We start from the raw sequence: 22,057 nt of genomic DNA, 5'->3' as shown, positions 1-22,057 counted from the left end.
TTAGCTAGAGCCATATCGATTCTGGATAAGGGGAGATATGAACTTGAAAAGCAGGAATATTGTCGCTCCTGAAGATACCGAGTACGCCATATATTGGATAATCCCATTTCAGATAAGAAACGGGATAGGCGTCCCTCAGCCGCTGGATTATAACTGATTTCTATTGGGAACCTATCTAGACCTCTGTCTAAGACTTCATTGAAGTCCCCCACCACAATAATAGGGATACCCACTTTATTTAACAAAAATGCCACCAATTCTCGTAGTACCTCAAAATTAAATGGGAGGAGTATATAGATATTCGCTAAAACATATATAGTTTATTTTCAATAGAGCAAAACAGAAAGACAAACTGACCCTGTGTATCAATATAACTTTCTCTGCAGGAGAAAATTGGTTCCCTCCCAATCATTACGCTCACCCCCCTTGAATAAGAGGAGTGAACCGAATGATATTGGGAATTATATTTCTGACTCTGCAATTGCCTAGTGGTATCTTTGGTCAAATGTGTCTCCTGCAGACAAAAAATTCCGGGCCTGGACCCCTCTAATACTGAAAAAAACAGTCTTTCTTTTAATTGGGTCCCTCAGGCCTCGGACATTCCAAGAGATTATACGAAAGGTTTTGTCCTGCTAAAAAAAATAAACAATATTTCAGAAACAGAATCAGAAAAAAAAAACGCACAAAGGTCAAATATGCTGATCAAAGGACAATAAACCCCCCACAAAATGATCTGGCCTGTATCCCATTTACGTCCCTTCTCCCTAAACACTTGATCCCTCCACTTCACTAATCGTGTTTTAAGACGTGGCCGTATCTGTGTCTGTGTCGATATTCGTGATACTTGAAATGCTTGTAATAAATGTGGTGCTTCCCCCCAGTAACCCCCCTCCCCCCAACCTCCCATACCCTCCCCCCTCTGCCCAATTGGGCTACCCCTCAAGGGTTTTCCCGTGACCTTACCATACCTATCCCCTCTTACATCCCACCCTGTAATCTCAAACTTGTTAGTGCAAAATGTATCCAAAATAGGAACCTTATACTCTCCTGACCATACATTCCCTTAACTAACAACCATACAAATCGAAATGCACTCCCTTCTTCCACTCCTAATTATCCTTTGTTCATAACATTAATATAGTCTATTGTAGCGTTCAAGAATATTAATAAAAAGAGACAGAGAGAAAAAAAAAAAGGAAAATTCTTTTTAAGCCTAAGAAAAAAAAAAATCGACGCTATCATAAAGCATTGCAATCCTATAAGACATCACAAGTCCTTCTTATTGTCCTCAAGCCAATGATCTGCATCAGCCGGGGTGTTGAAAAAATAAGTTTGACCTAGAGCTGACACTCGCAGGCGTGCTGGGTACAATAATGCATAGGTTATCTTATACTTCATTAAAGTGTGTTTGATTGGTATATATTCAGCTCTACGCCTTTGACGATCCGGAGAGAAATCTGGATAGAAAGAAATCTTAACCCCGTTATACTTGATATCTCCCATCTCGCTGGCATTTCGTAGCAAAGCCACTTTATCGTTCTAATTCAAAAATTTCAAGAGAGTCTTGGATGGCTGCCCACTTGGCATGAGATAAAGGGGACGCGATGCGCTCTTTCTAGACAAAAAAAGGTGTAAAAATCGCAGAGCCTAGTGTGTCCCTAATCCACCTCTCCAGAAACACTATGGGATTAGAGCCCTCACTGTGCTCTGGAAGGCCTAGCACTCTCCCATTATTTCTGTGATTTCTATTTTCTATCGCGTCAAGTTTTTCCGCTTCTATGTCCATTCGTTCCTTCAGACCCTTTATTTCACGCGCCAGTGGAAAAAATCGTCCTCTATAGTGCTTAGTCTTTCCTCTAGAGCTGAGGTCCTTTCTGCAATCTTACACAGTTCTTGACCAGTAGTGTGCAATTCCTCTTTTATACTTTTCAGCTGGCTGTCATTTGAAACTTTACAAGTTTTTACCACCTCAAAGATGTCTTTCAATGAGGGCTTGTCACTCGCTTTTATAGAATCGGCCATTGGGGGGGGGGGGGGGGGGGGGAGGGGTAGGCTTTAAAGACATCGTTCCAGTTTTCACACCTCCTGTCCCCTTTAGTACTCAGTTTTGTTTCAAAACTTTCTTTATTATTTCTTTATAATTATAAAACATACAAAACATCCATCAACATACCTAACATCCATCAACTACTACATATTTCTCAAAACAAAAGAAAAAAAAATATATATATATATATAAATCAGCCCTCATCCCTCCCCCCACCCCATCGCTCCTCACTTACAAATATTCCTTAAGAATCCCCGAGGTGCAAAACTCCTCCCACTTTTTCCAATGCTTTGAAATCGGATTCTCCACATATCCTTCTTCTCTTATTTGCTTCTCCATATAGTGTGTTTCACTCATTTCACATTTCCACTCTATTATTAATGGAGCATTTTCCTTTTTCCATTTTCGCGCTATTACAACTTTTGCAGCTGTAGTCATACAGTGCAAAAACTCTATCTCTTTCTGTGTTAATGATTTAGGTGTGAGAGAGAATAGTACTATCATTATATCTATGTTTATCCTAGTACCTGTCACTCGCTGATATATTTCTGTTATCTTACCCCAAAAATCTCTTAACTTGTAACAGCTATACCATATGTGTTCTAAAGTACCCTTTTCTATTTTGCATCTCCAACAGGTTTCAGGGTTCCTTTTATTTATTCTATTCATTACTACTGGGCTTCTATACCATCTTATTGCAACTTTATAGTTTTTTTTCTTGGTCCTTGATTGCTACCGATAGTTTATGTATTCTTCCATATATCCCTTCCCATTCCTTCTCTGTCAACACATTCCCTATTTCCTCCTCCCATTAGTACTCAGTTTTGTTGGATGTTGGAGTAGATGGATTGGAAGCAGACGACTGTCCTTGGCTCCTTCTGTCTATAGAAACGCTTGTCTGCGTTTTTTACATTTAAAGAATTTATTGGAAAATAGTAACAGTACAAAAGATAAATAAATCACATAGTAGTAAAGGTAGCAAACCATATGCTAGTGAATACATCTAGCTATACAATGAGTAACAATTGTCCTTCGGACCGACCCTGCTCAGGTGCGCAGACTGGATCCAACAGAACAACTTTAATGCTTTACAAATTGTAGCTAACATCGAACTGCGGGCAGGGTCCGTACTTCGTGGAGTGTGGGAAATTCAGAAAAGAAGAGACAGAAAAGAAGGAAAGTGAAAACAGTAGGAGGGAAAGCGAGAAATCCTGTGCATAAATGCTGCTGTGGGCAGCATGTAAGGTGCAGCATGTAGTGATGGGTCTTCCATCCAGTCAACAGTGACTGTTTATTTCCAATTAAATGGTAACTAGATCACATGACCATTGTCTTGTACTCCTGAGAGAGCCGGTACTCGAACCAGGGAGACCAGGTCTTATGATGGCGTTCAATGTTTTCTTCTGATTGTGCCTTAGTGTCCTCCATTTCACAAATGGAAGAGATCTTGTGCAACCATTCTTTCAATGAGGGGGTGTGCGTGGTTTTCCAATAAGCGACAAGCAACCTGGCCGCGTTTATCAGGTGCCTAGATAAGGAGTTTCTGTACTTCTTCAAAGAGAAGTTGGAAATGTGAAGCAGGTAACACGCTGCATCTAAGGTGAGTTTGGTCTCCGTGATTCGACACACCAGCCCCGTCACACCATTCCAGTATGGTCTTATTCGTTCACACATCCATCAAATATGTAACAGAGTACCCCTATCATTGTGACAACGCCAGCATAAGTCACTCGACTGAGGGTACCATTTGTGAGTTTTTGCAGGTGTTGCATACCAGCGAGTAAGTACTTTATATGCTGTCTCCTGCAATCTTGAACTGATGGAGCATTTATGGGCTAGTATACAGGCCCTCTCCTATTGGGCATTTGTGATGTCTATGTTCAGATCATCCGACCATCTCTCTCTAAACCGATCGTTCGTCACTTCTTTTAGGTGTTGCAGCCACTCATATGCTGTAGAGGTAGTTTTCAACACCTTATCCTTTTTGAGGCACACCGACTCCAACTCCGTAAGATCTCTAGTGAAGAGTTCCCTGCGGGGGGGCTTATTAACAAATGAGCGTATATGGAAATATGTCCACATGGGCAAGGTGGGTATTTCGTTGTCAGTCCTTAGTGCTGTGAAGTCTTTCATTGTTCCATTGTTGAAGCAATGAAGTGCTAGGAGCTGGAGGTGTTTGTTTGTAGGTCGTAGTAGTTGGTTCCCCATTCCTGGGACAAAGTCGGGGTTATTTTGTAGTGGTGTGAGTGGGCCCAGGGGTGAGGAAAGCTTGTCCTGTTTAGATAACAGGTGGAAAATTTCCAGGGTTGTCCCTATTAAGGGTTTTTTTTTTAGTAGTGAAGGGTACGTGGATTTCGGGATCCATGGGGAGAAAAGTAGGGGCATTGGAACGGAGTCCCTTTCTAGCATCACCCAATCTTTCAGGTCAGAATGGCAGTGCCAATCCACAATTCTCGCAATATGAGTGGCATGGTAGTAGTTCCTGAAATTTGGTACCCCCAGCCCTCCCAGGTTCTTGGGCCTCATTAATAGGGAAAACCTGATAAATGGCGCTTTATGTGCCCATATAAATCTCAGTAAGATGGCCTGAATGGATCTGAAAAAGCTTTGGGGAATTTTAACGGGTAGGGCATGGATTGAATATAGGACTTTAGGCAGGATATTCATTTTACAAATTGCCACCCTACCAAACCAGGAGATGAGCTTGGCATGCCAGTGCTGTAAGTCTCTCTCTATGGATTGAAGGAGGGGGACAAAATTGCGGGTAAAAATGGAGTCCACCTTGGGTGTCAGCCACACCCCTAAATATTTAATGGCATGTGTGACCCACTTAAAGGTGCTATTTTCCATTGTATCCTTCAATTTTGGGGCTGGCGGCGTGATGTTCATTGCTTCTGACTTGGAATAATTTATCTTAAGGTTAGAGATGTAACCATATGTTGCAAACTCCTTCAAAAGGCATGGCACAGATATGTGTGGATCGGTTACAAAAAACAGGAGGTTATCAGTGTAAGCCGCCACCTTGAACTCCTTCCCCTCAACCCCAAAACCTCTCACCGAACTGTTGACCATGACTCTCCTGATGAAGGGTTCAAGTGAGATAATGAATAGTAGAGGGGACAGGGGACAGCCCTGTCTAGTGCCATTATTTATGCTTACCCTACCGGACAGTGTTCCGTTTATCTTGAGTCTGGCTGAGGGGTTTTGGTACAAAGACGCTATCCAATTTAACATGCCGGGTCCCAGTCCTATATGTCTACAGGTCTCAAACATGTAATTGCAGGCTACTCTATCGAAGGCCTTCTCCGCGTCAGTTGACAGGAGAAGGCCCTCGATTTTTCGCTCATGGGCAGCATGTATCAGATCCAGGGCCTTGGTAACATTGTCCCTGGCCTCTCTGCCAGGCATAAAACCTGCCTGGCTTGGTCCAATCAGCTTATAGAGAAGGGGTGACAGTCTTGTTGCAATTATCTTCGCCATTATCTTGATATCTAAGTTCAGCAACGAGATTGGCCTATAACTAGTGCAGTGTACCAGATCTTTGTCCGATTTTGGGATAACTGCGATGTACGCAGATAAAAAGTCAGGGGGGACCCTCCCTCCCCCTGTCAAGGAGTTCAAAGCATCGCGAAGGTGTGGGGTTAAGGTGTCCATAAATGTCTTGTAATATATGGCTGTGTACCCATCCGGGCCCAGGCTTTTGCCCGTTTTAAGTTAAGTTCCTTAATAGCTAGTCTGATTTCTCCTTGGTCTATCGGGGCCTCAAGAGCAGTAGAGTCCTCGGATGTAAGTGAGGGGAGGTCTGAGTCACTGTCGCTCCCTAGGTCAGGGGGTTTGTGCTGTGGTGGGAGGATATAGAGTTTAGCGTAGAACTCTTGGAAGTGTTGAGCTATTTTATCAGTCGTCCTGTCTATATGACCTTCCTTATTCTGGATACCCAGAATGTTGGTTTTAGTCGCGAGGTCTCTCAGGGCTCTAGCAAGCATGTGTCCAGCTTTGTCCCCATACTCATAGTACACCCTTTTCCGTAAAAATAGGATTCTCTTGGATTTTGATTCTAGTAGCTGTTTAAGGGCCTTCCGGGCCTCTAGAAGCGTTGTAGCTGATTCCTCAGACAAGGACTGCTTATGAAGGGTTTCTAGGCGACGAATTGTTTGGGTTAGCTGTTGGGCTTCTTTTTCCCGTTCCCTCTTCCTTTGGGCACCCAGTGTCATCAGTACCCCCCTAACGGTGAATTTGTGAGCTTCCTAGATCGATAAAGGATCCATACCAGGAGTCACTTTGTGTTTGAAAAATTCTTTCAGGGCTACATCAATTTTTGGAAGCAAGGAAGGGTCTTTTAGTAGTGAGGTGTTCAATCTCCACATGGGACTTGTTTAGGTGTTAGTTTCTAGACTAAGATTGACCGACACCGGGGCGTGGTCGGAGATGGACTGAATCCCTATGTGGGAATCCAGCACTGTGTGCAGGTCCCTTTTGGGAGATAAACAAGTAGTCAATCCTCGAGTAACGATCATGAGGGATCAAGTAAAAGGAGAAATCTTTGTCAGCTGGGTGTAGATATCGCCATGTGTCTACTAGGTCTAGAGTGTGGAGGAGGGTTTTTATTGTCTTTAGGGTCTGGAAGGAGACAAACGTTCTCCCCCCGAGGATGTGTCCAGTAAAGGGTCAAGTGGGATATTGAAGTCTCCCCCCAAAATTAGACAGCCCGCCCCAAAGCTCTCAAGCTTCCTCACCAGCATTCTACAGAATGTTAAATGGGAGGCATTGGGGAAGTATACGTTCGCCAGTGTGGTAGGTACACCTGCGAGGGTCCCTTTAAGAAAGATAAACCTCCCGCCCGGATCTACTATTTTGTCTGTGAGCTCGATGGAGACCCCCTTTGATTTAGAGGAGTCATTCGTTGAGTGGTGTGCTTCTGTGAAGTAGGAGTCGGTGAGCCAAGGGACCTGGTTTGTCTTGAAATGAGTCTCCTGCAGGAAGACAATCTTCGGCTTACCTTTTTTCAGCTCCCTCAAGAGGGTTGATCTCTGGGATGTTCAAACCTTTTACATTGTGTGACACCAGCGTGGGCGCAGTACCCAAGGCTGAGTAAGCCATTGGTCGGAAGTAGAGAGAGATGGTGGACTATGCCTGCAATCCCAACCTGTAAAAGGCAAAAACTGGTATATTAACACACTCCCACCAAATTCACTGTATTAGAGGCCAAGAGAGGCAAGAAAAGACCAAGAGAAAGAAAAAGGGGGTGAGAAAGTCAAAGATAGAGGGAGAGTTAGTGGTAATGACCCACTTTGGCTGTCAAGCCCTCCAGATAGATCAAATTCCAGTGTCCGGTCGGGGACTACTATCACCACCCAGATACCTATCTATTTGTGGGGACAAGGGAGGCTCCCAATCGGAGTGACGGCCGCTATCACTCAAGTAAGAATATTAATAATCTAAACATAACATAAGGAAGCCAAGCCCTGGCCCCATGGGCAAGTATAACATGCTTAAAGTCTTCTCTGCCGTGAGAAGAGACGTATAGGCATAATTGTTAAAACAGGTGAACAATCTAAGCTTGTAACTGGACTAGATAACTAATATGCATAACCGAGTAACATGGAAGTTGGACGCTAGGGAGCGCAGCCGGCAAGGGGCGAGCAGGGTGAACGGGCAAAGCCACCCCCTCCTCCCGCAACATACCCCCCCCCCCCCCCGGACAGTGCCCCCCAGTCAGATACCCTGAGAATCACCTCCTGCCTGTGCACAGACTAATTGAGGCCCTGTAGTGATTTAAACATAAAGTATGCTTCTAGGGCCAAGTGGCATTAATGCAGTAACCAGCCCCGAGTCCTATAGCGACCCAGAGCAGACCTTACCAGCAACCCGATCCCACCTTCCCCAATGCAAGTGGGGTTCCAACCCCCCCTTTCCAAGTCTGTATTGCTGGTAAGCAAGAAAGTCATGTCTCTGGGGGCCATGTGTGAAAACCAAAAACCTGGAGAGTCAAGCCGCCAATCCGTCATCCCAGTTCAGCCTGGTTGTAAAACCAGGGTAACCTCACCAGCCGGTTCGGTAGTTAAACACCGTGTTCCATTGACCACCGAAGGGCACATTATCCCTTCCGAAGCCGAGAAATGATGTTGGTAAGCGTAGGCCGCCTGACTCAAGGACTGCCATAAGACGTCTACAGTGAAGCAAGTGGTGCAAATGGTACAAAAACTTGTTTGCCCAGGAAATATGTGGTGAGGGCGGACCACACATAATAAGGTGATCTCAGGGACTCAAGAGTCGTCAGCTAGTCATCAGTTAGGGACCTGGAGGAGTGTGCCCTGCTGCATGGTGTACCCGTGCCTGGACCCTCCTGCCAGGCCTAGCGTTGTTTTTTGCCGTGGCGCTTGTCAGGTGTTGTCACCGGGGAATGAGGTGGGCTCCTCTTTCTGGGCGGTGACACAAACTCCTGATACCAGTCCGGGAGGTCTACAAGGTCCAGATGTAAGGCATTGCAAAATTCTGGAAGGTCATTCGGTGTGCAAAGCGTGTGTTGCTTGCCTTTGTGTGATACCAAGAGGGCAAAGGGGAAGCACCAGGTATAGCGGAGGTCTCTTACCCTGAGCACATCCAATAAAGGGCGCAGGGCTCTGCGATTCTTTAGTGTTATCTGAGAGAGGTCTTGGAAAAGCTTTATGTTCTCCCCGTTAAACACAATCTGGTCATTTCTGCGTGCTTTGAACATTATTTCCTCCTTCAGGGAAAAATTCTGCAGACAGCAGATTATGTCACGAGGGGGCATAGCATCCGGGCCTCTGGCTCGGAGAGCTCTGTGAGCCCTAACAAATTCAATGGCGGATTCCTCCGGTCTCTCTAACACGCTGTTGAAAACAGACTCCGTTATACCTCGGACTCTGATATTGTTCCTTCTCCCCCTGTTATCAAGGTCCTCCATATGCCTGTTTAACTCAATAAAGTGCTGTGCATGTGTGGAGGTAACATAGTCCAGCCTGAGTATTGCTTTGTCTCTGTGCTTCCCTGCAGTTTCCGCTGTGGCCATCTTTTCAGTGAGCACCAGCAAGTTAGTTTTCAGGTCTGTGATGGCTGCCGAAAATTATGCCTTAATGTCGGCTGCGAAGCCTGACATGTCTGCATGCGTAAGGGGGATGGTCGGCTCATGCAGGTCTCCTACCGTGATCCTCTGTAGCAGATTGAGAGTCCTCACTGAGATCTCCGTCAGTGTGTACCAGCGCCATCTTGTCTCTCTCTGGGGCCCGCTGTGCCACCGCTTGTTTCTGGAATATCTCCGAGATATTCCTACCTGCTGACACCGCGGTGGATCGGCGGCATCGCGTATGCTGTGTGCCGTGGAACTGCTTGTTCATCCTCGGGAAGTGATCGGCAGAGAGGTCCTTAGGGCCTCTGGCTTAACGGAACTCCTCGCTTAGGCTGCCATCTCCGTTGCGCGCCGGGCCACGCCCGCTTGTCTGAGTTTTAGCTTGCGGTGGCCCCGTTGAGACCCCCCTTTGGCCGGCGACACATGAGCGTATTTCTCCAATTTAGCGGCAGCTGCTGCTGCGGTCTGGCTCTGATTCCCCTCGTCTTTTCCGGTTCGCATTGGTAAAGACCACTCCGGAGGTGGCAGATCCTCTGCCGCTCACCTCCTGGATATGTTAAAGCGGTTTTGTACAGAAAATTGCAAGTTCATCTTATTCAAATGGCTTTGGAACATAGATGCAGTTATGACCATTGAAATAAAATAATATGCTGTATTTACCTTATATTTTTAATGTTTATGCCGACTTCCGGGCTCTCCTCCCGTGGGAGTAGGCGTGTTTATCGGCTTCGCAATGGTCCCTGGGAACTTTTTTAGCTATTTCCCAGGAATCCGTGGGGGACACAGTCAAACCGAAATTGCCATTTTGAAAGTGGGCAGGCAGCTCTATCAGCCATTACCACTATAGCACATGAGGCAAAAGGAAGGAAAACAAAGAGGACACTCAATGAGCATATGCGAGATGGAGCGGTGGATGCTGGGAGCTCAGTGTCATCGCATCCAGGAAGTAAATGCCTGTGGGCTTCAAACGCCCACAGTTAAAATGGAAACCGCCAGACTGCTTTTTTAAAAGTTTTCCTTAGCAATGAAATCGTAACGCCGGGGGTTAAAAAGACGCCGATCGTGGCTGCAAAGACACCGTAGGAATCGCCCAACAGTGACACAGGTAAAAAAAAAAAAAAAAAACGGCAGTGGAATCCCACTTTAACTTTGCGTAGATTTTATAATGCCAAAACCCAATTCTAATAAATATTATCTAATATATATTGGCATGCGATTATATACTCTGTTATTTCTTATATATTTGTATAGCACTACTGCGATTAACGCTGCTTTTTTTTTTTTTTTCAGTACCGGTAGGGGAGGGGGGGTGGTAAATACCAAAAGAACCAGAAGTCACTAGGGTATCTCCTGCTGCTGCCCTACCGATGGAAATACATGCCGCTTACAGAATCTGCATTTTTCAAGCGTCTTATACTGCCACTTGCCAACCTGCTCAATGTTCAGAGGCACATGTATAATAACATTAGCGGTGGCGGCAACAGTGACAGAGGTATATGAAGGCAGAGTAATAATGAGAGACAGGCTGGGTTATCAGAATTAGTGGGAATTACCAGAATTAGTGCGCCGTCAGCATCTTCTCGTGGGGTTCAGCAGTCAATAACAGTCCGTTCCGCTCCTCAGCCACCTCTGATCATAGCAGCAGTCAGTGGTTAGTAATCCAGGCTCGGAGAGGGGAGACACCTGCATGCTTCACACACTCATCCTCTCTCTCTCCTTCATTCGGTCACGATTTTATTTTTTAGTCTCGTCTGACCACAACACTTAATCCCAGTTCTCCTCTGAATCGTTCAAATGTTCATTAGAAAACTCACCCTTGCCATAATTTTTGAAACTGAACAAGGTGAGATCTTGCATGGAGCCTCAGACCAAGGGAGAGTAACAATTATTTTGTGTTTCTTTCATTTGCAAATAATCACACCAACTGTTGTCACCCTCTAACCAAGCTGCTTGGCGATGGTCTTGTAGCCCATTCCAGCCTTGTGTAGGTCTACAATCTTGTCCCTGACATCCGTGGACAGCTCTTTGGTCTTGGCCATGGTGGAGAGATTGGAATCTAATTGCTTCTGTGGACTGGTGTCTTTTATAAAGGTAACAAGCTGAGATTAGGAGCAGCCCCTTTGAGAGAGTGCTCCTGATCTCAGCCCATTATCTGTATAGGAGACGCCTGGGAGACAGAAATTTTACTGATTGATAGGGGGTCAAATACTTATTTCACTCATTAAAATAGAAATCAATTTATACTTTTTTTTTTTTTAAAGCATTTTCTCGATATTTTTATTATTGTTGTTATTGTTCTTCTCACTCCAAACCTACCATTAAAATTATAGACTGATCATTTCTTTGTCAGTGGGCAAATGTAAAAAAAAATCAGCAGGAGATCAAATTATTTTTTCCCTCGCTGTGTGTATGTGCCAGCTGCACCATGTACATGTATTATAAATTATCCTGTTCTTTGTATTGTTTCCTTTTTGTGAATTCCCTGGTGATCCTGCTAGTCCCCTTGCTTTCCTGATAATAAAACTGACCACACTAAGCATGAAAACACACCATGGTCAGTTCTCTAGCTATGCTATCCTGCTCTCCCCCAATGATCAGACCTTACCTGACATGATCACTTATAAAAAAAAAAGGAAAAAAAATACTCGCCGTTCCGTAATTTTCCTTTCCTGGTGCATCCCATGGCAACACACACATTGGGTTGGGACTCCGCCTCCACAACCTGATAGGACTGGTTAGCTATAAGATTTGAAGAGGAGTCCACCGTTGCATTCTCAGTAACTATCACCTTAGAGCGGCGGGCTTCTGTGTGCTGCCATGGGATGCATCAGCAAAGGAAAATTACAGAAAGGTGAGTATACAATTTACCATTTTCCTGACACATCATGGCAGCACACACATTGGGAAATAACTCACTACATGGGTAGGTGAAAGTACAAGGTATGGATGAATTTGTTTGGATGACTGATCTCCCGAATTAAACCGTAGTTAATTGAGTCAGGTCTACCCTGTAGTGCGACATGAATGTGGTTTTTGAAGTCCAAGTTGCTGCCTTGCATATAGTCTCCGGGCACACTCTACAGTACGCTGCCCATCTAGCCGCTACCACCCTCATTGAGTGCGCTCTCAGTCCCTCTGGTATTGGGAGGAGCTGGACTAGATATGCTTTCTTGATGGCTCTAATCAGCCAGGAAGTTATTATTCTTGAGGCCGCCTGGCCTTTTTTGGCGACATGTGGGATGACCAGAAGGTTCTCCATCTTTCTGAATGTACTGGTAACATCCAGGTAGGTGGAGATGACCGACTTAACTTCCAAAGGATGAGGACTCCCCTCTGTATTGAGAAAAACAGGGAGATTAATCTCCGGATTGAAGTGGAAGGTAGACGCTACCTTGGGTACAAACTGGGCCGAGGGTCTGAGGATGACTCTGGGTAAAAAACTACATGTGGTTCTTTAATTAGTAGGGCTTGTAGTTCGGAAACTCTTTTGGCTGCCGTGATTGCAATTAAAAGCAATAGCTTGAGCATTAAGTCCCATAAGGATATCGATTCTAGAGGAAAAAAGGGTTCTTTTGCCAGAGCTTCCAAAAAAATTGATAGATCCCAGGTTGGAAAAATTGCTTCCTGGAGGGCCTTATTTTCAGGCATACTCTCTGGAGTTGTACGATGAGGGGATTCACGGCCCATTTAACTCCTGTCATTGTGGACCGGGCAGAGACATGGACTTTTAGGGTGCTTGAACCTAACCCCTTTTCCAGACCCAGTTGTAGAAATTCTAGCACCTGAGAGACTGATGGAGAGAGGGGATCCCAGGACTGTTGTGCTAAAGTGGAGAATTTTTCCCAAATCTTGTTACATGTGTTTGTTGATTTTTTTCTTGCTTGCTGCAGTGTAGATACTACCCTGAGCGAACACCCCTGATCTAACAACCTTTCTCTTTCAATCTCCAAAGCCGTCAGATTTGTTCTGGTGACGGGTGTAGGAACTGTCCTTGCGAGAGTAAGGCCGGGGACAGTGAGAGTGGAAGCGGCTCCTCTGTGTTTAGCTGCAAGATGGTCACAAACCATGGCCTCCTGGGCCAGACTGGCAATACTGCCATGACTGTGGATGTCGAACTCCTCAACCTGGCCAGAAATCTGGCTATTAGGGGCACCGGAGGGAATATGTACCCCAGGCGAAATCTCCAAGGATGGTGAAGACGGTCAATCCCTGCCACTGTTGGGTAGGCAGTTCTCGCTAGGAAGCGGGACATTTGCGGTTCACTTGTGTTGCCACTAAATCTATGTCTGGTGTTCCCCACCTGCGCATGAGAAGGGGAAAAGCCTGGTGACTGAGGGACCATTCGTTGTTTGATATAAATACTTGACTCAAGTCGTCCGCGAGCTGGTTGTGTATGGCTGAGACGTATACTGCCTTTTAAATCTGTCAAGTGGACCTGTGCCCACTCCATTATGGGTCGAACTTCTTCCATTAGTATTTTGCTTCAGGTACCCCCTTGCCTTTGAGCATAGTTTACAGCCACCGTATTGTCCATGCGCAAAAGGATGCTCTTCCCTTTGAGGAGGGGACCGAAGATTAGGAGTGCTTGCCATGTTGCCCTGAGCTCCAGAATGTTTGAGACTACGCCCTGTGGGCGAAAGGACCAATGGCCCTGTGCTCCCTGGTGTTGATGGTGTGCTCCCCACCCATGAAGACTGGCATCCGACGTTACTATTTCTGGTAGTGGGGGTACAATAGGCTGGCGGCGTGTCAAGTTGCTGATTTGAGTCCAGCATCGTGCAGATTTTTTTACTGACCGGGTGATCGATATTTGCTGTGTCATTGAGGACCCATTCCATTGTGTAAGGAACGAATTCTGGAAGACCCTCGAATTCCATTGAGACCACTGAATTATTAGGAAGGTTGAGGACATTGAGTCCAGGATGCTTAAGCACGCTCTTGCGGACAGGTGGTCTGCTGACATGAGCCTCTTTATTTTGTGGATGAGTGGTTGTAGCTTCTCTTGGGGGAGACCGACTGGTACTGGTATTCAATTTGGCTCTTAAGAAAACCATTTTCTGCATTGGGGCCAGGCTTCTCTTCTTCCAATTTATTATCCACCCGAACTGTTGGCGTGTGGAAATTAGTACTGTTCGATGTCGCAAGAGTGTTTCCTGACTGTCGGCTAGTAGAAGAATATCGTCGAGATAGTGTAGGACTCTGTCCTTTCTCTCTCAGGATTGCTATAACCGGAAGTAAGCCTTTTGTAAAGGTCCTGGGTGCCGTTGAAATCCCAAACGGGAGGCTTTTGAATTGAAAATGTTGTTAGCCTGTCGCAAAGTGTAGGTACTTCTGAAAGGTTTAATGCATGGGAATGTGTAAATAAACGTTGGACAAATCGACCGAGCATCCAATCTTTCGCTCCTACTGTTAGTAATATTGATTGAAGGCTTTCCATCTTGAAGGATTCGACTAGAATTGTTTGGTTGAGATTTTTTAAATATAATACCGGCCTCAAGTCTCCTGTCTTCTTTGTAACTAGGAAAAGAGGGGAGTAAAAACCTTTGACTCTCTGCTCCCGTGGAACCTCAACAATTACCTGCTTCTGTAGTAATTCCATGATGTACTTGACTAGAAGCTTCCGCTTCAGGCGCAAGGGTGGTAGTCTGGTGGATCTGTAGTGATTTTTCGGTGGTCTTGAACTTCCATCTGGGACCCTCTTGAATGGTAGATATCGTCCAGGGGTCTTTTATCCGGTCTATCCATACATGGGCAAATAGCCTCAGCCTCGTTCCTACTATTGCGGGCTGGGCATGCGTGGCATCAAAAAGATTTCTGTTGATCTCCTGGGTTGACTGCCTTTGATTTCTGGATTCTCACGAAAGAAAGCTGTGTGTTTTAACCAATTCCATTTGAACTCCTTCCCGGGTCTATAAGATCTTGCGCCCCGATACCTCTTGGGCAAATAACGTCTGAAGGTTGGGATTTTTTTTTTGTTGTTTGGGTCTTCTGTCTGACGGTATAAGACCTCATTTTCCCCCAGTGACCTTTGATATTGCGGAATCTAATTTTGGACTGAAAAGATTGGAACCATCATAGGGTTTCTTGCACCAACTAGATTTAGAGGTTGTGTTGGCGACCCAAGGCTTCAGCCAGAGCGCTCTCCTAGAGGGTACTGAAGCCAGCATTGCTCTTGCGGAAGATATTATTATATCCACCGCCGCCTCTGCCACAAAGTTTCCCACTAGGCTGAGTTCCTGCAGAGCTGATATATTTTTTTCTTGGTCTGCTGCTTCCAGCATTAACTTTTCCACATTGAAAGTCCAACAGGTAATGGCTCTACTGACCGCTGGTCTGCAGGCCCCACCTGCTGCTGAATAGGCTTTTTTAAGATTGAGATGGCTTTTGCGGACCATTAAATCTTTAAATGTCACAGCATCTTCTATTGGCAAAGTTGCGTGTCGCGCTAGTCGCATCAGTGAGGAATCCACCACCAGGGCAGAGATAAGAGGGTTCACTTTTGGCTCTTTTAGTGGATAGAGCTTGGCTAACCTATTATTTAGTCCAGATTTTTTTTTCTGGCTTTTGCCACTCGTCACTTATAAGTTCTTAAAGTTCTTTGATAAAAGGGAAAACTTCAGGCTCTTTTTCAGGTTAGGAAAATACTTCCTTAGTTTAGGCGGGGGCGTTCTTCTCCTCCTCCCAGCAGATCGCCTCTCTTACTGATTTTGCAAAGGGGTCTATCAGTGCAAAATCGAATACGGTAGGGGTCAAAGGTTCGTCTTCCTCTGGGGAATCATCTGGATCTTGAGAGACGTATGAAGTTGAGGCTGAATTAGATGATCTAATTGGTTCATATGCCACCACCTGCATAATTGACTTAATTGATTTAACTGATTCTCCTATTATGTTGGACGCCTCCCTTGCATCTGATTTCTTGTCGTGAGTCGCTTCATCCAAACAGACTTGGCACACGAGTTTACTCGATAGCGCTTGTGCCCCACAAACCCAACAGGTATTAACCGCAGGTCGGGTATGGTGTTCCTCTTGATGCTGGTGAGAGGAAGACGAGTCTCTGTGGTGACAGGTGGATCTTGACCGGCTTCGCTGAGAATGGGAGTGTCTTGAGGGGGAACGCTCCTTTCGTTTAGATTGGGATGACCCAGATGACCTGCCAGAACTACCAGAATGAGAGGTATTAACGGCAGTGCTCTCTTTTCTCCTCTTCACTACTTACCGAATCCATACGCCTCCTTACCTTGTAGTTCTTGGATGGTCTACTGTAGCAGCGGTCTCCATAGGGCAGAATAGAGTATACCTATGATCAGAGGTTTAACAATGAAAGCAAATGCAGAGTATGAGCAACAGGTACTAGCATAGATTAAATAGAGAATCTGGCTCACCAAAGGCTAGGGCGGACTTGTCTTGCAAGGCAGCAGGCTGTGTGAACAAACCAGGATGGAGAGTGGTGTAGAAATCACAAGCAGCAGCTAAATGGGGAAAAAAAGCAGTTTTTAAATAAACCGCATTCGCTGAGGGGATGACGTCACCGCTGTGCATGCGCCCTGGTTGCCTGCTCTGCCCAGCACCATCTTGGATACTGGCAAATGAAGTAAACATAGCCAGTGTCACTTCCTGAGCGCCGAGCGTCCTAATGCGGCCGTCATGATAGAGGGAGCAGCCCGCAGTGGGACTACAGGGCTCAGCATGCTCAGAGAAAGTGAAATAAAGAAAAAAAGAGTGGAAAGGAGGAAAGAAAAGGTATGAGAGCAATCTAAAGTAAAGAAAAAGGCTACAGTGGATTTAGGAAGAGAGGCATAGAGACTAAAATTAGATCGGAGGATGGCCACTGCAAAGTTAACAAAAACCTTTTTTAAGGCTTGTGACAAATGTAAATTTCCTCTGCCCCTAAAACCAACAGAGTGGGGGACCCCTGCGTTATAGCTCATTTAGAGACTGTACGACCAGGGATTCCAGGTAGGAGGGGCTGAACCTAGCTGGGGCGATTCGATAAGGGGTTCCATATTGCCAAGGATACTCCATTCAGGTGAGGAAAAAAAGGAGAATGCAACGGTGGACTCCTCTTCAAATCTTATAGCTAACCAGTCCTATCAGGTTGTGGAGGCAGAGTCGCAACCCAATGTGTGTGCTGCCATGATGCGTAGGAAAGTTATTTAGAATGTTTTTTATAGATATATATATATATCTATATATATATATATATCTATATACAAATGTTTTACCTTTCATTTCTATTTTAAACTGAAGAGGTCGTTTTACAAGGTGATCCTTTACACTTTAGATATAAAATTGGAAGGTGTTTTGCTATAAATACTTGATAAGTGTAAAAATCAGGTGATCTTGCAAGAAATCTTGTCAGCCATTTAACTTCATGTGTTCTCTGCCTGTACTGACATTCTTACAAGTTGTAGTGTTCCCAACTATCTCCGAAGACTACAAACACCTCCCCCCTCCTCCGCCGTGTTTTAGAAGAGGGGTAGGTATTTGGTAGCTCCGTCCTAGGATGACAGCGCTGCTGCTTCATTGATAACTAAAGGTGAGTGAATGTTGTCACCCTAGGACAGGAATCATTTTATTGGCGGGATCACCAGGTAAAAAATAAAGGGAGAACTGCCTGGATGACAAAACTAATGCAGCCAACACATCTAATAATTAATGAACTGCAATGTTACATTTTTATTCTTGGGCTCATGGGCTTAGACTCAAAACAAAAACAAAAAATCACTGTCGTATTTTGACAACATATGTTTAGTATTGTGTGGTCTGGTTTCATAAAAGTTGAAACAGAGTTTACATATACAGTATATTCTTTATGTGAAAAAAACAAAGCTTCAGATATGTATACACAAATTAGTAGAAAAGATATGCTAGTGCTATTTCAGATATCAGGGTTTAGATTTGGCAGATATGTAGCATCATTGCATTATCATTCACCTTTGTTTCTATTGCAGATTACAGATAGCACGCTTATCCAGCTCTCCATACACTGTCCAAGGCTGCAAGTGTTGGTGAGTGTTTCTTTGTGTGGAAGCTGTGAGGTGCAGTTTTTATTTAAATTCTTTGCGGTTATCGGCACAACAGAATCAAAGAAACCAGTGCAGTATATGTATTTGATTATAATGTTAAAAATGAAAATTAGGGCCAACAAAACAGTAATGATTTAGGGTAGAAGTTGGATGACCAAATGTGAAAGAAAAGCAGATGGTGGTTTTTTTTTGGATAGTGTAGATAACTTAGTTGCTATTCCTGTTAGGAAGGTTTTCCCCCACTTTTTGCCCTGAAGCCATAAAGCCCCTGTTCACACCAGTATGACTTGTCATGCGATTTGACAGTTCCAAATCCCATGACAAGTCACACCCCAACAGGTTGGCAATGAAAATAAAATGTTCCATGTTGAAGATATTTTCTTCATGCCCTTACCAGTGGCACCAGCCATCAGTACAGGAAGCGTGACGTTCCTAAAACTGGCAGACGGCAATAAAGATCGGGTACAAATTTACCTTTTCCCATACATTATCCAAAATGACAAAAAAAAAATGTATTGTGGTTCACATTAATTAGGATGGAAAAAATTGATGACCTGATTTTTAGCTGTTTTGTTTACTTTTAAAGCCATGCTGGAAAAAGGTTCATGTTTTCTCTTGACAGTTTTTTTTTCTAGGTAATTATTATAACTCTTGCAGTAGAGAGACCATTTTGTTATGGCATGGAAGAATAGTTTCAGAAGAAATGCAATAGGAAGACTATGAAGGAGGCATTGCCAGGTTGTTTAGGGCAAAGTGACAGCATCTGTGTAAAGCTCACCTCTTCGGTGCTTCTCCATTGCGCCTTGTCACAGCTGCTATCAAAATACCTTGAGGTGCCTGGCATTGGACTGTAAATGTAGTGATATCACCCTATTTGTGCTTGGACCCAGGTACTACATCACTGAAGGAGGTTACGTAGGTTAAAAAAAAGGCACAAGTCCTCTAGGTAAAACAATAGAAAAAAATAAATAAATAGAAAGCCTCCATATACAGAATACTATACCCAAAGTTAAAACTGAAGGAAAAAAAAACTATAACACATGGTCCAATTTACTCCAACGGGATAAATTCCTTCTTGATCCCCTAAAGGATGATTCATGAATCAACAATCTCTTTTGTTATTACTTATAAATCTTAACCACCTGCTGCCCACTAATTGTACATTTACTGCTAGCAGACAGCACGGGCAGGTACCGCGATGTACAGAGTGTACTTCCTGGTATGCGCATGTCCCCTGCTGACCTGTGCTGTGATTGAACACAGCATGAGTTTGTCAGCAGGTTACAGCCAATCATTTGGGCTGTATACCTGCTGATCAGCTGTGAGCAATCAGAGCACAGATTTGTATGTCTGTAAACCTAGGCTCTGGCTGGATTTCTCCCTGCTATTCAGAACTGAAAGTAAGGAGAGAAACCCAGCCAGAACTGCGAGTAATACCAGCACACATACATTTGCATACACTTGTTAGGCACACAGTTAATCCATTGATTGTCCTTATGATCAACCATGTCACCCAGCAAGTGCCATTAGTACAATGTCGGTGTACAGTATTATCACTGCATTAGTGTTACTAGTGATGTCTGTGGCAGTGTCCCTCCCAGCCAGTGCCAGCACCAGATTGCCTGCCACACTATTAGTCACTGATCACCACCATAAACATAGGGGCTGATTTACGAACATGTTGCTGCATTTGCGCATGCAGGAATAGTTATTGCGACATGGTGCATTCTTAAACGAATAGAAACAAGCTGGTGACTTGCGCCGGATGCGCGGAACTGTTGCGTGCATGGGCGCAGACACATTCTTAAATACAGAACAGACATTGGGCACTTGCTAATGAGATTTTCCTTATCACATGGAGAATATTGCTTACAGTTTTATTCCATTCAGTAATTTCTTTTTGAAACAGCTCAATGTTCATTCTAGAGATCTTCCTCAGATCAACAATTGTGCAGATCTTCCCTGGACTTGGATGTGAAATGTCATAATTGTCAAAATGTAATTGTGTGCTTTTTATGGTGATAGTCTATAATCATTGATGGACCCGAAACTTCCATGAAAACATCTTCTTAATACATGTCTGTGTATTATGCATTCTGAGCAATTCTTTCCCCATACACTGTGCAATCTGATTGGCTAACATCTAAATCCACTCATCTGTGTGAGCAATTAGAGCAGAACTAGAGCCATTGGAATACATGGAAAACAGTGTGCATGGATTATTAGTGCAGAAAAAAAGCACACGGAACTGTGTCTCGTGTGAAAGAGCACTAAAAATGCATGCAGTGTTTTCCATGTATTCCAATGGCTCTAGTTCACACCATGCAGTCAGTTCCTGTGTAGAAAAAAAGCACACAGAACTGCATCTGGTGTGAACTGGCCCTCAGAACTTTAGTTCTTAAAGAAACCAAAGGTTTTGAACAAGCGTGAAAAATATATTGCTCACAAAGAAGGGAGTATTTCCAGCATATTATCTGTGTGATCATGTGCGTGTCTATGGGTAGTCATCTTAGTGTTATATCGCCAACTTCAGGACATGACTAGGCAGAACATGTAAAAACAACAAAGCTGCACAGAACCGCCCAGGGGGCACTCCTACTGGGTATAACCCCTCACACTGCATCAAGCAGGTCAGTTTTTATTCTGCCTAGTGTAGAAGGACCTGGCTCCCTGGGTGACAGGCTGGATAATATAGATCCTGGTAGTCTCCCCAGCCTGGCCATCGAGTGTGAGTAGACCTTAGCTATGCGCTGGGTCGGCCACGACATGTCCCATCTGATCCAGGGGCAGCCGGAGAGCTATATGCTCCGGGGCACACATATGACCAGTCTACTGATGTCTGTGTCAGTGTGCATGGCCCACAGCCACCCCGTACTACTCAGGTGATGGGTCTGTCCGTGGAATGCATCCAGCAGTCCCTGCAGGAGGGGTAAGTACAGTTACACCTGTCTCAGCAGGATGGAGCAGCTGGGCATTCCCTGGAAGGTCGACTAGGGGGTCTATCGCTCTCCCTTTCTTCTCTCCCTGTCCCTTTCCCTCCTCCCCATGCTATGGGCCGCTGTGTGACTGGACATATGGAGGAGCGGTGCACATACCTGGCCAGGAGTCCTCCGGGGGGCTTAGAGTCCTGGCAGGGGGCTGTGCTGAGTGTTGGTGGTCCGCTCGTCCTTTTCCCTGTTTTTTGGGCCATGGTGGGGTGTTTTAATGTGTACGCCATATGGGGAGGCCGCCTCTGCCTTTTTCCTGTAGCCACAGCCAGTTTTTTCCCTTTCGAACACTTTCCCGGCACCCTCAGACGTTTTTTTTCTGAGGCGGCCGGCAGCCTCAGCTTGTTTTGCCTCTAGCGCTGGGCGACTGACTGTTTCTTTGTAGAACAGCACGAATTTTACATAGAACACCTCGTTGTTGACACAGGGGAGAGCGGATGGTAGCCGTACAGCGCAGTACCTGGGTCAGGGGGGTGAGTCCTGCGGGGGGCCCCTCAGTCTGTGGCAGCTAGGAGGGTGGGCATTTTGTGTGACTTGCCTTAGGTCCCTAAGTGGTGACAGGCAAGCATGGGTCAGCATGGTGTCAGAAGCTGGCACTTCTCCCCCAGACATCCATGTTATGGCAACCGGTCCCCCTGCCTATGGACGCTCGGTCGGTGGTCCTGGAGTCCTTTGTTGTCAGGGTGGAAGTGGTGTTCAGGTGAAAGGGGGGTAAAAAATGCCCCCTCCCCCCATTGTCTTCTGGGGAAAGCTCTGATTCAGACTCGGGTCCCACTGGGGCAGGCGGCCCCTGTTTTGAAGTTTCAGATGATGCGGACCAGGACTGTTCGGACAGTGAGAATGACTCCGTGTCAGGGTCAGCACAGGAAAAATTGCTTGTAGGAACACTTATCACAGTGGTGTGGGA

At 45.1% G+C, this 22,057-nt stretch overlaps 1 protein-coding gene across 3 annotated transcripts in view; it reads left to right on the top strand.

Annotated features, from left to right (window-relative positions):
• Positions 1–22,057, top strand: part of FBXL20 (F-box and leucine rich repeat protein 20) — a 694,061-nt gene that overhangs the window by 494,362 nt on the left and 177,642 nt on the right. For all 3 annotated transcript variants that reach the window (XM_077459474.1, XM_077459476.1, XM_077459475.1), the window contains one exon: positions 18,089–18,145. In XM_077459474.1, the coding sequence (XP_077315600.1) occupies positions 18,089–18,145 (57 nt within the window). The remainder of the gene's footprint in view (positions 1–18,088; positions 18,146–22,057) is intronic.

The sequence above is a fragment of the Lithobates pipiens genome, unplaced genomic scaffold, assembly GCF_037356315.1.
Source record: "Lithobates pipiens isolate NorthernLeopardFrog02 unplaced genomic scaffold, aLitPip1_a1.2 Scaffold_28, whole genome shotgun sequence".
Lineage (NCBI taxonomy): Eukaryota > Metazoa > Chordata > Amphibia > Anura > Ranidae > Lithobates > Lithobates pipiens.
This window is presented reverse-complemented; position numbering and strand designations above follow the sequence as displayed.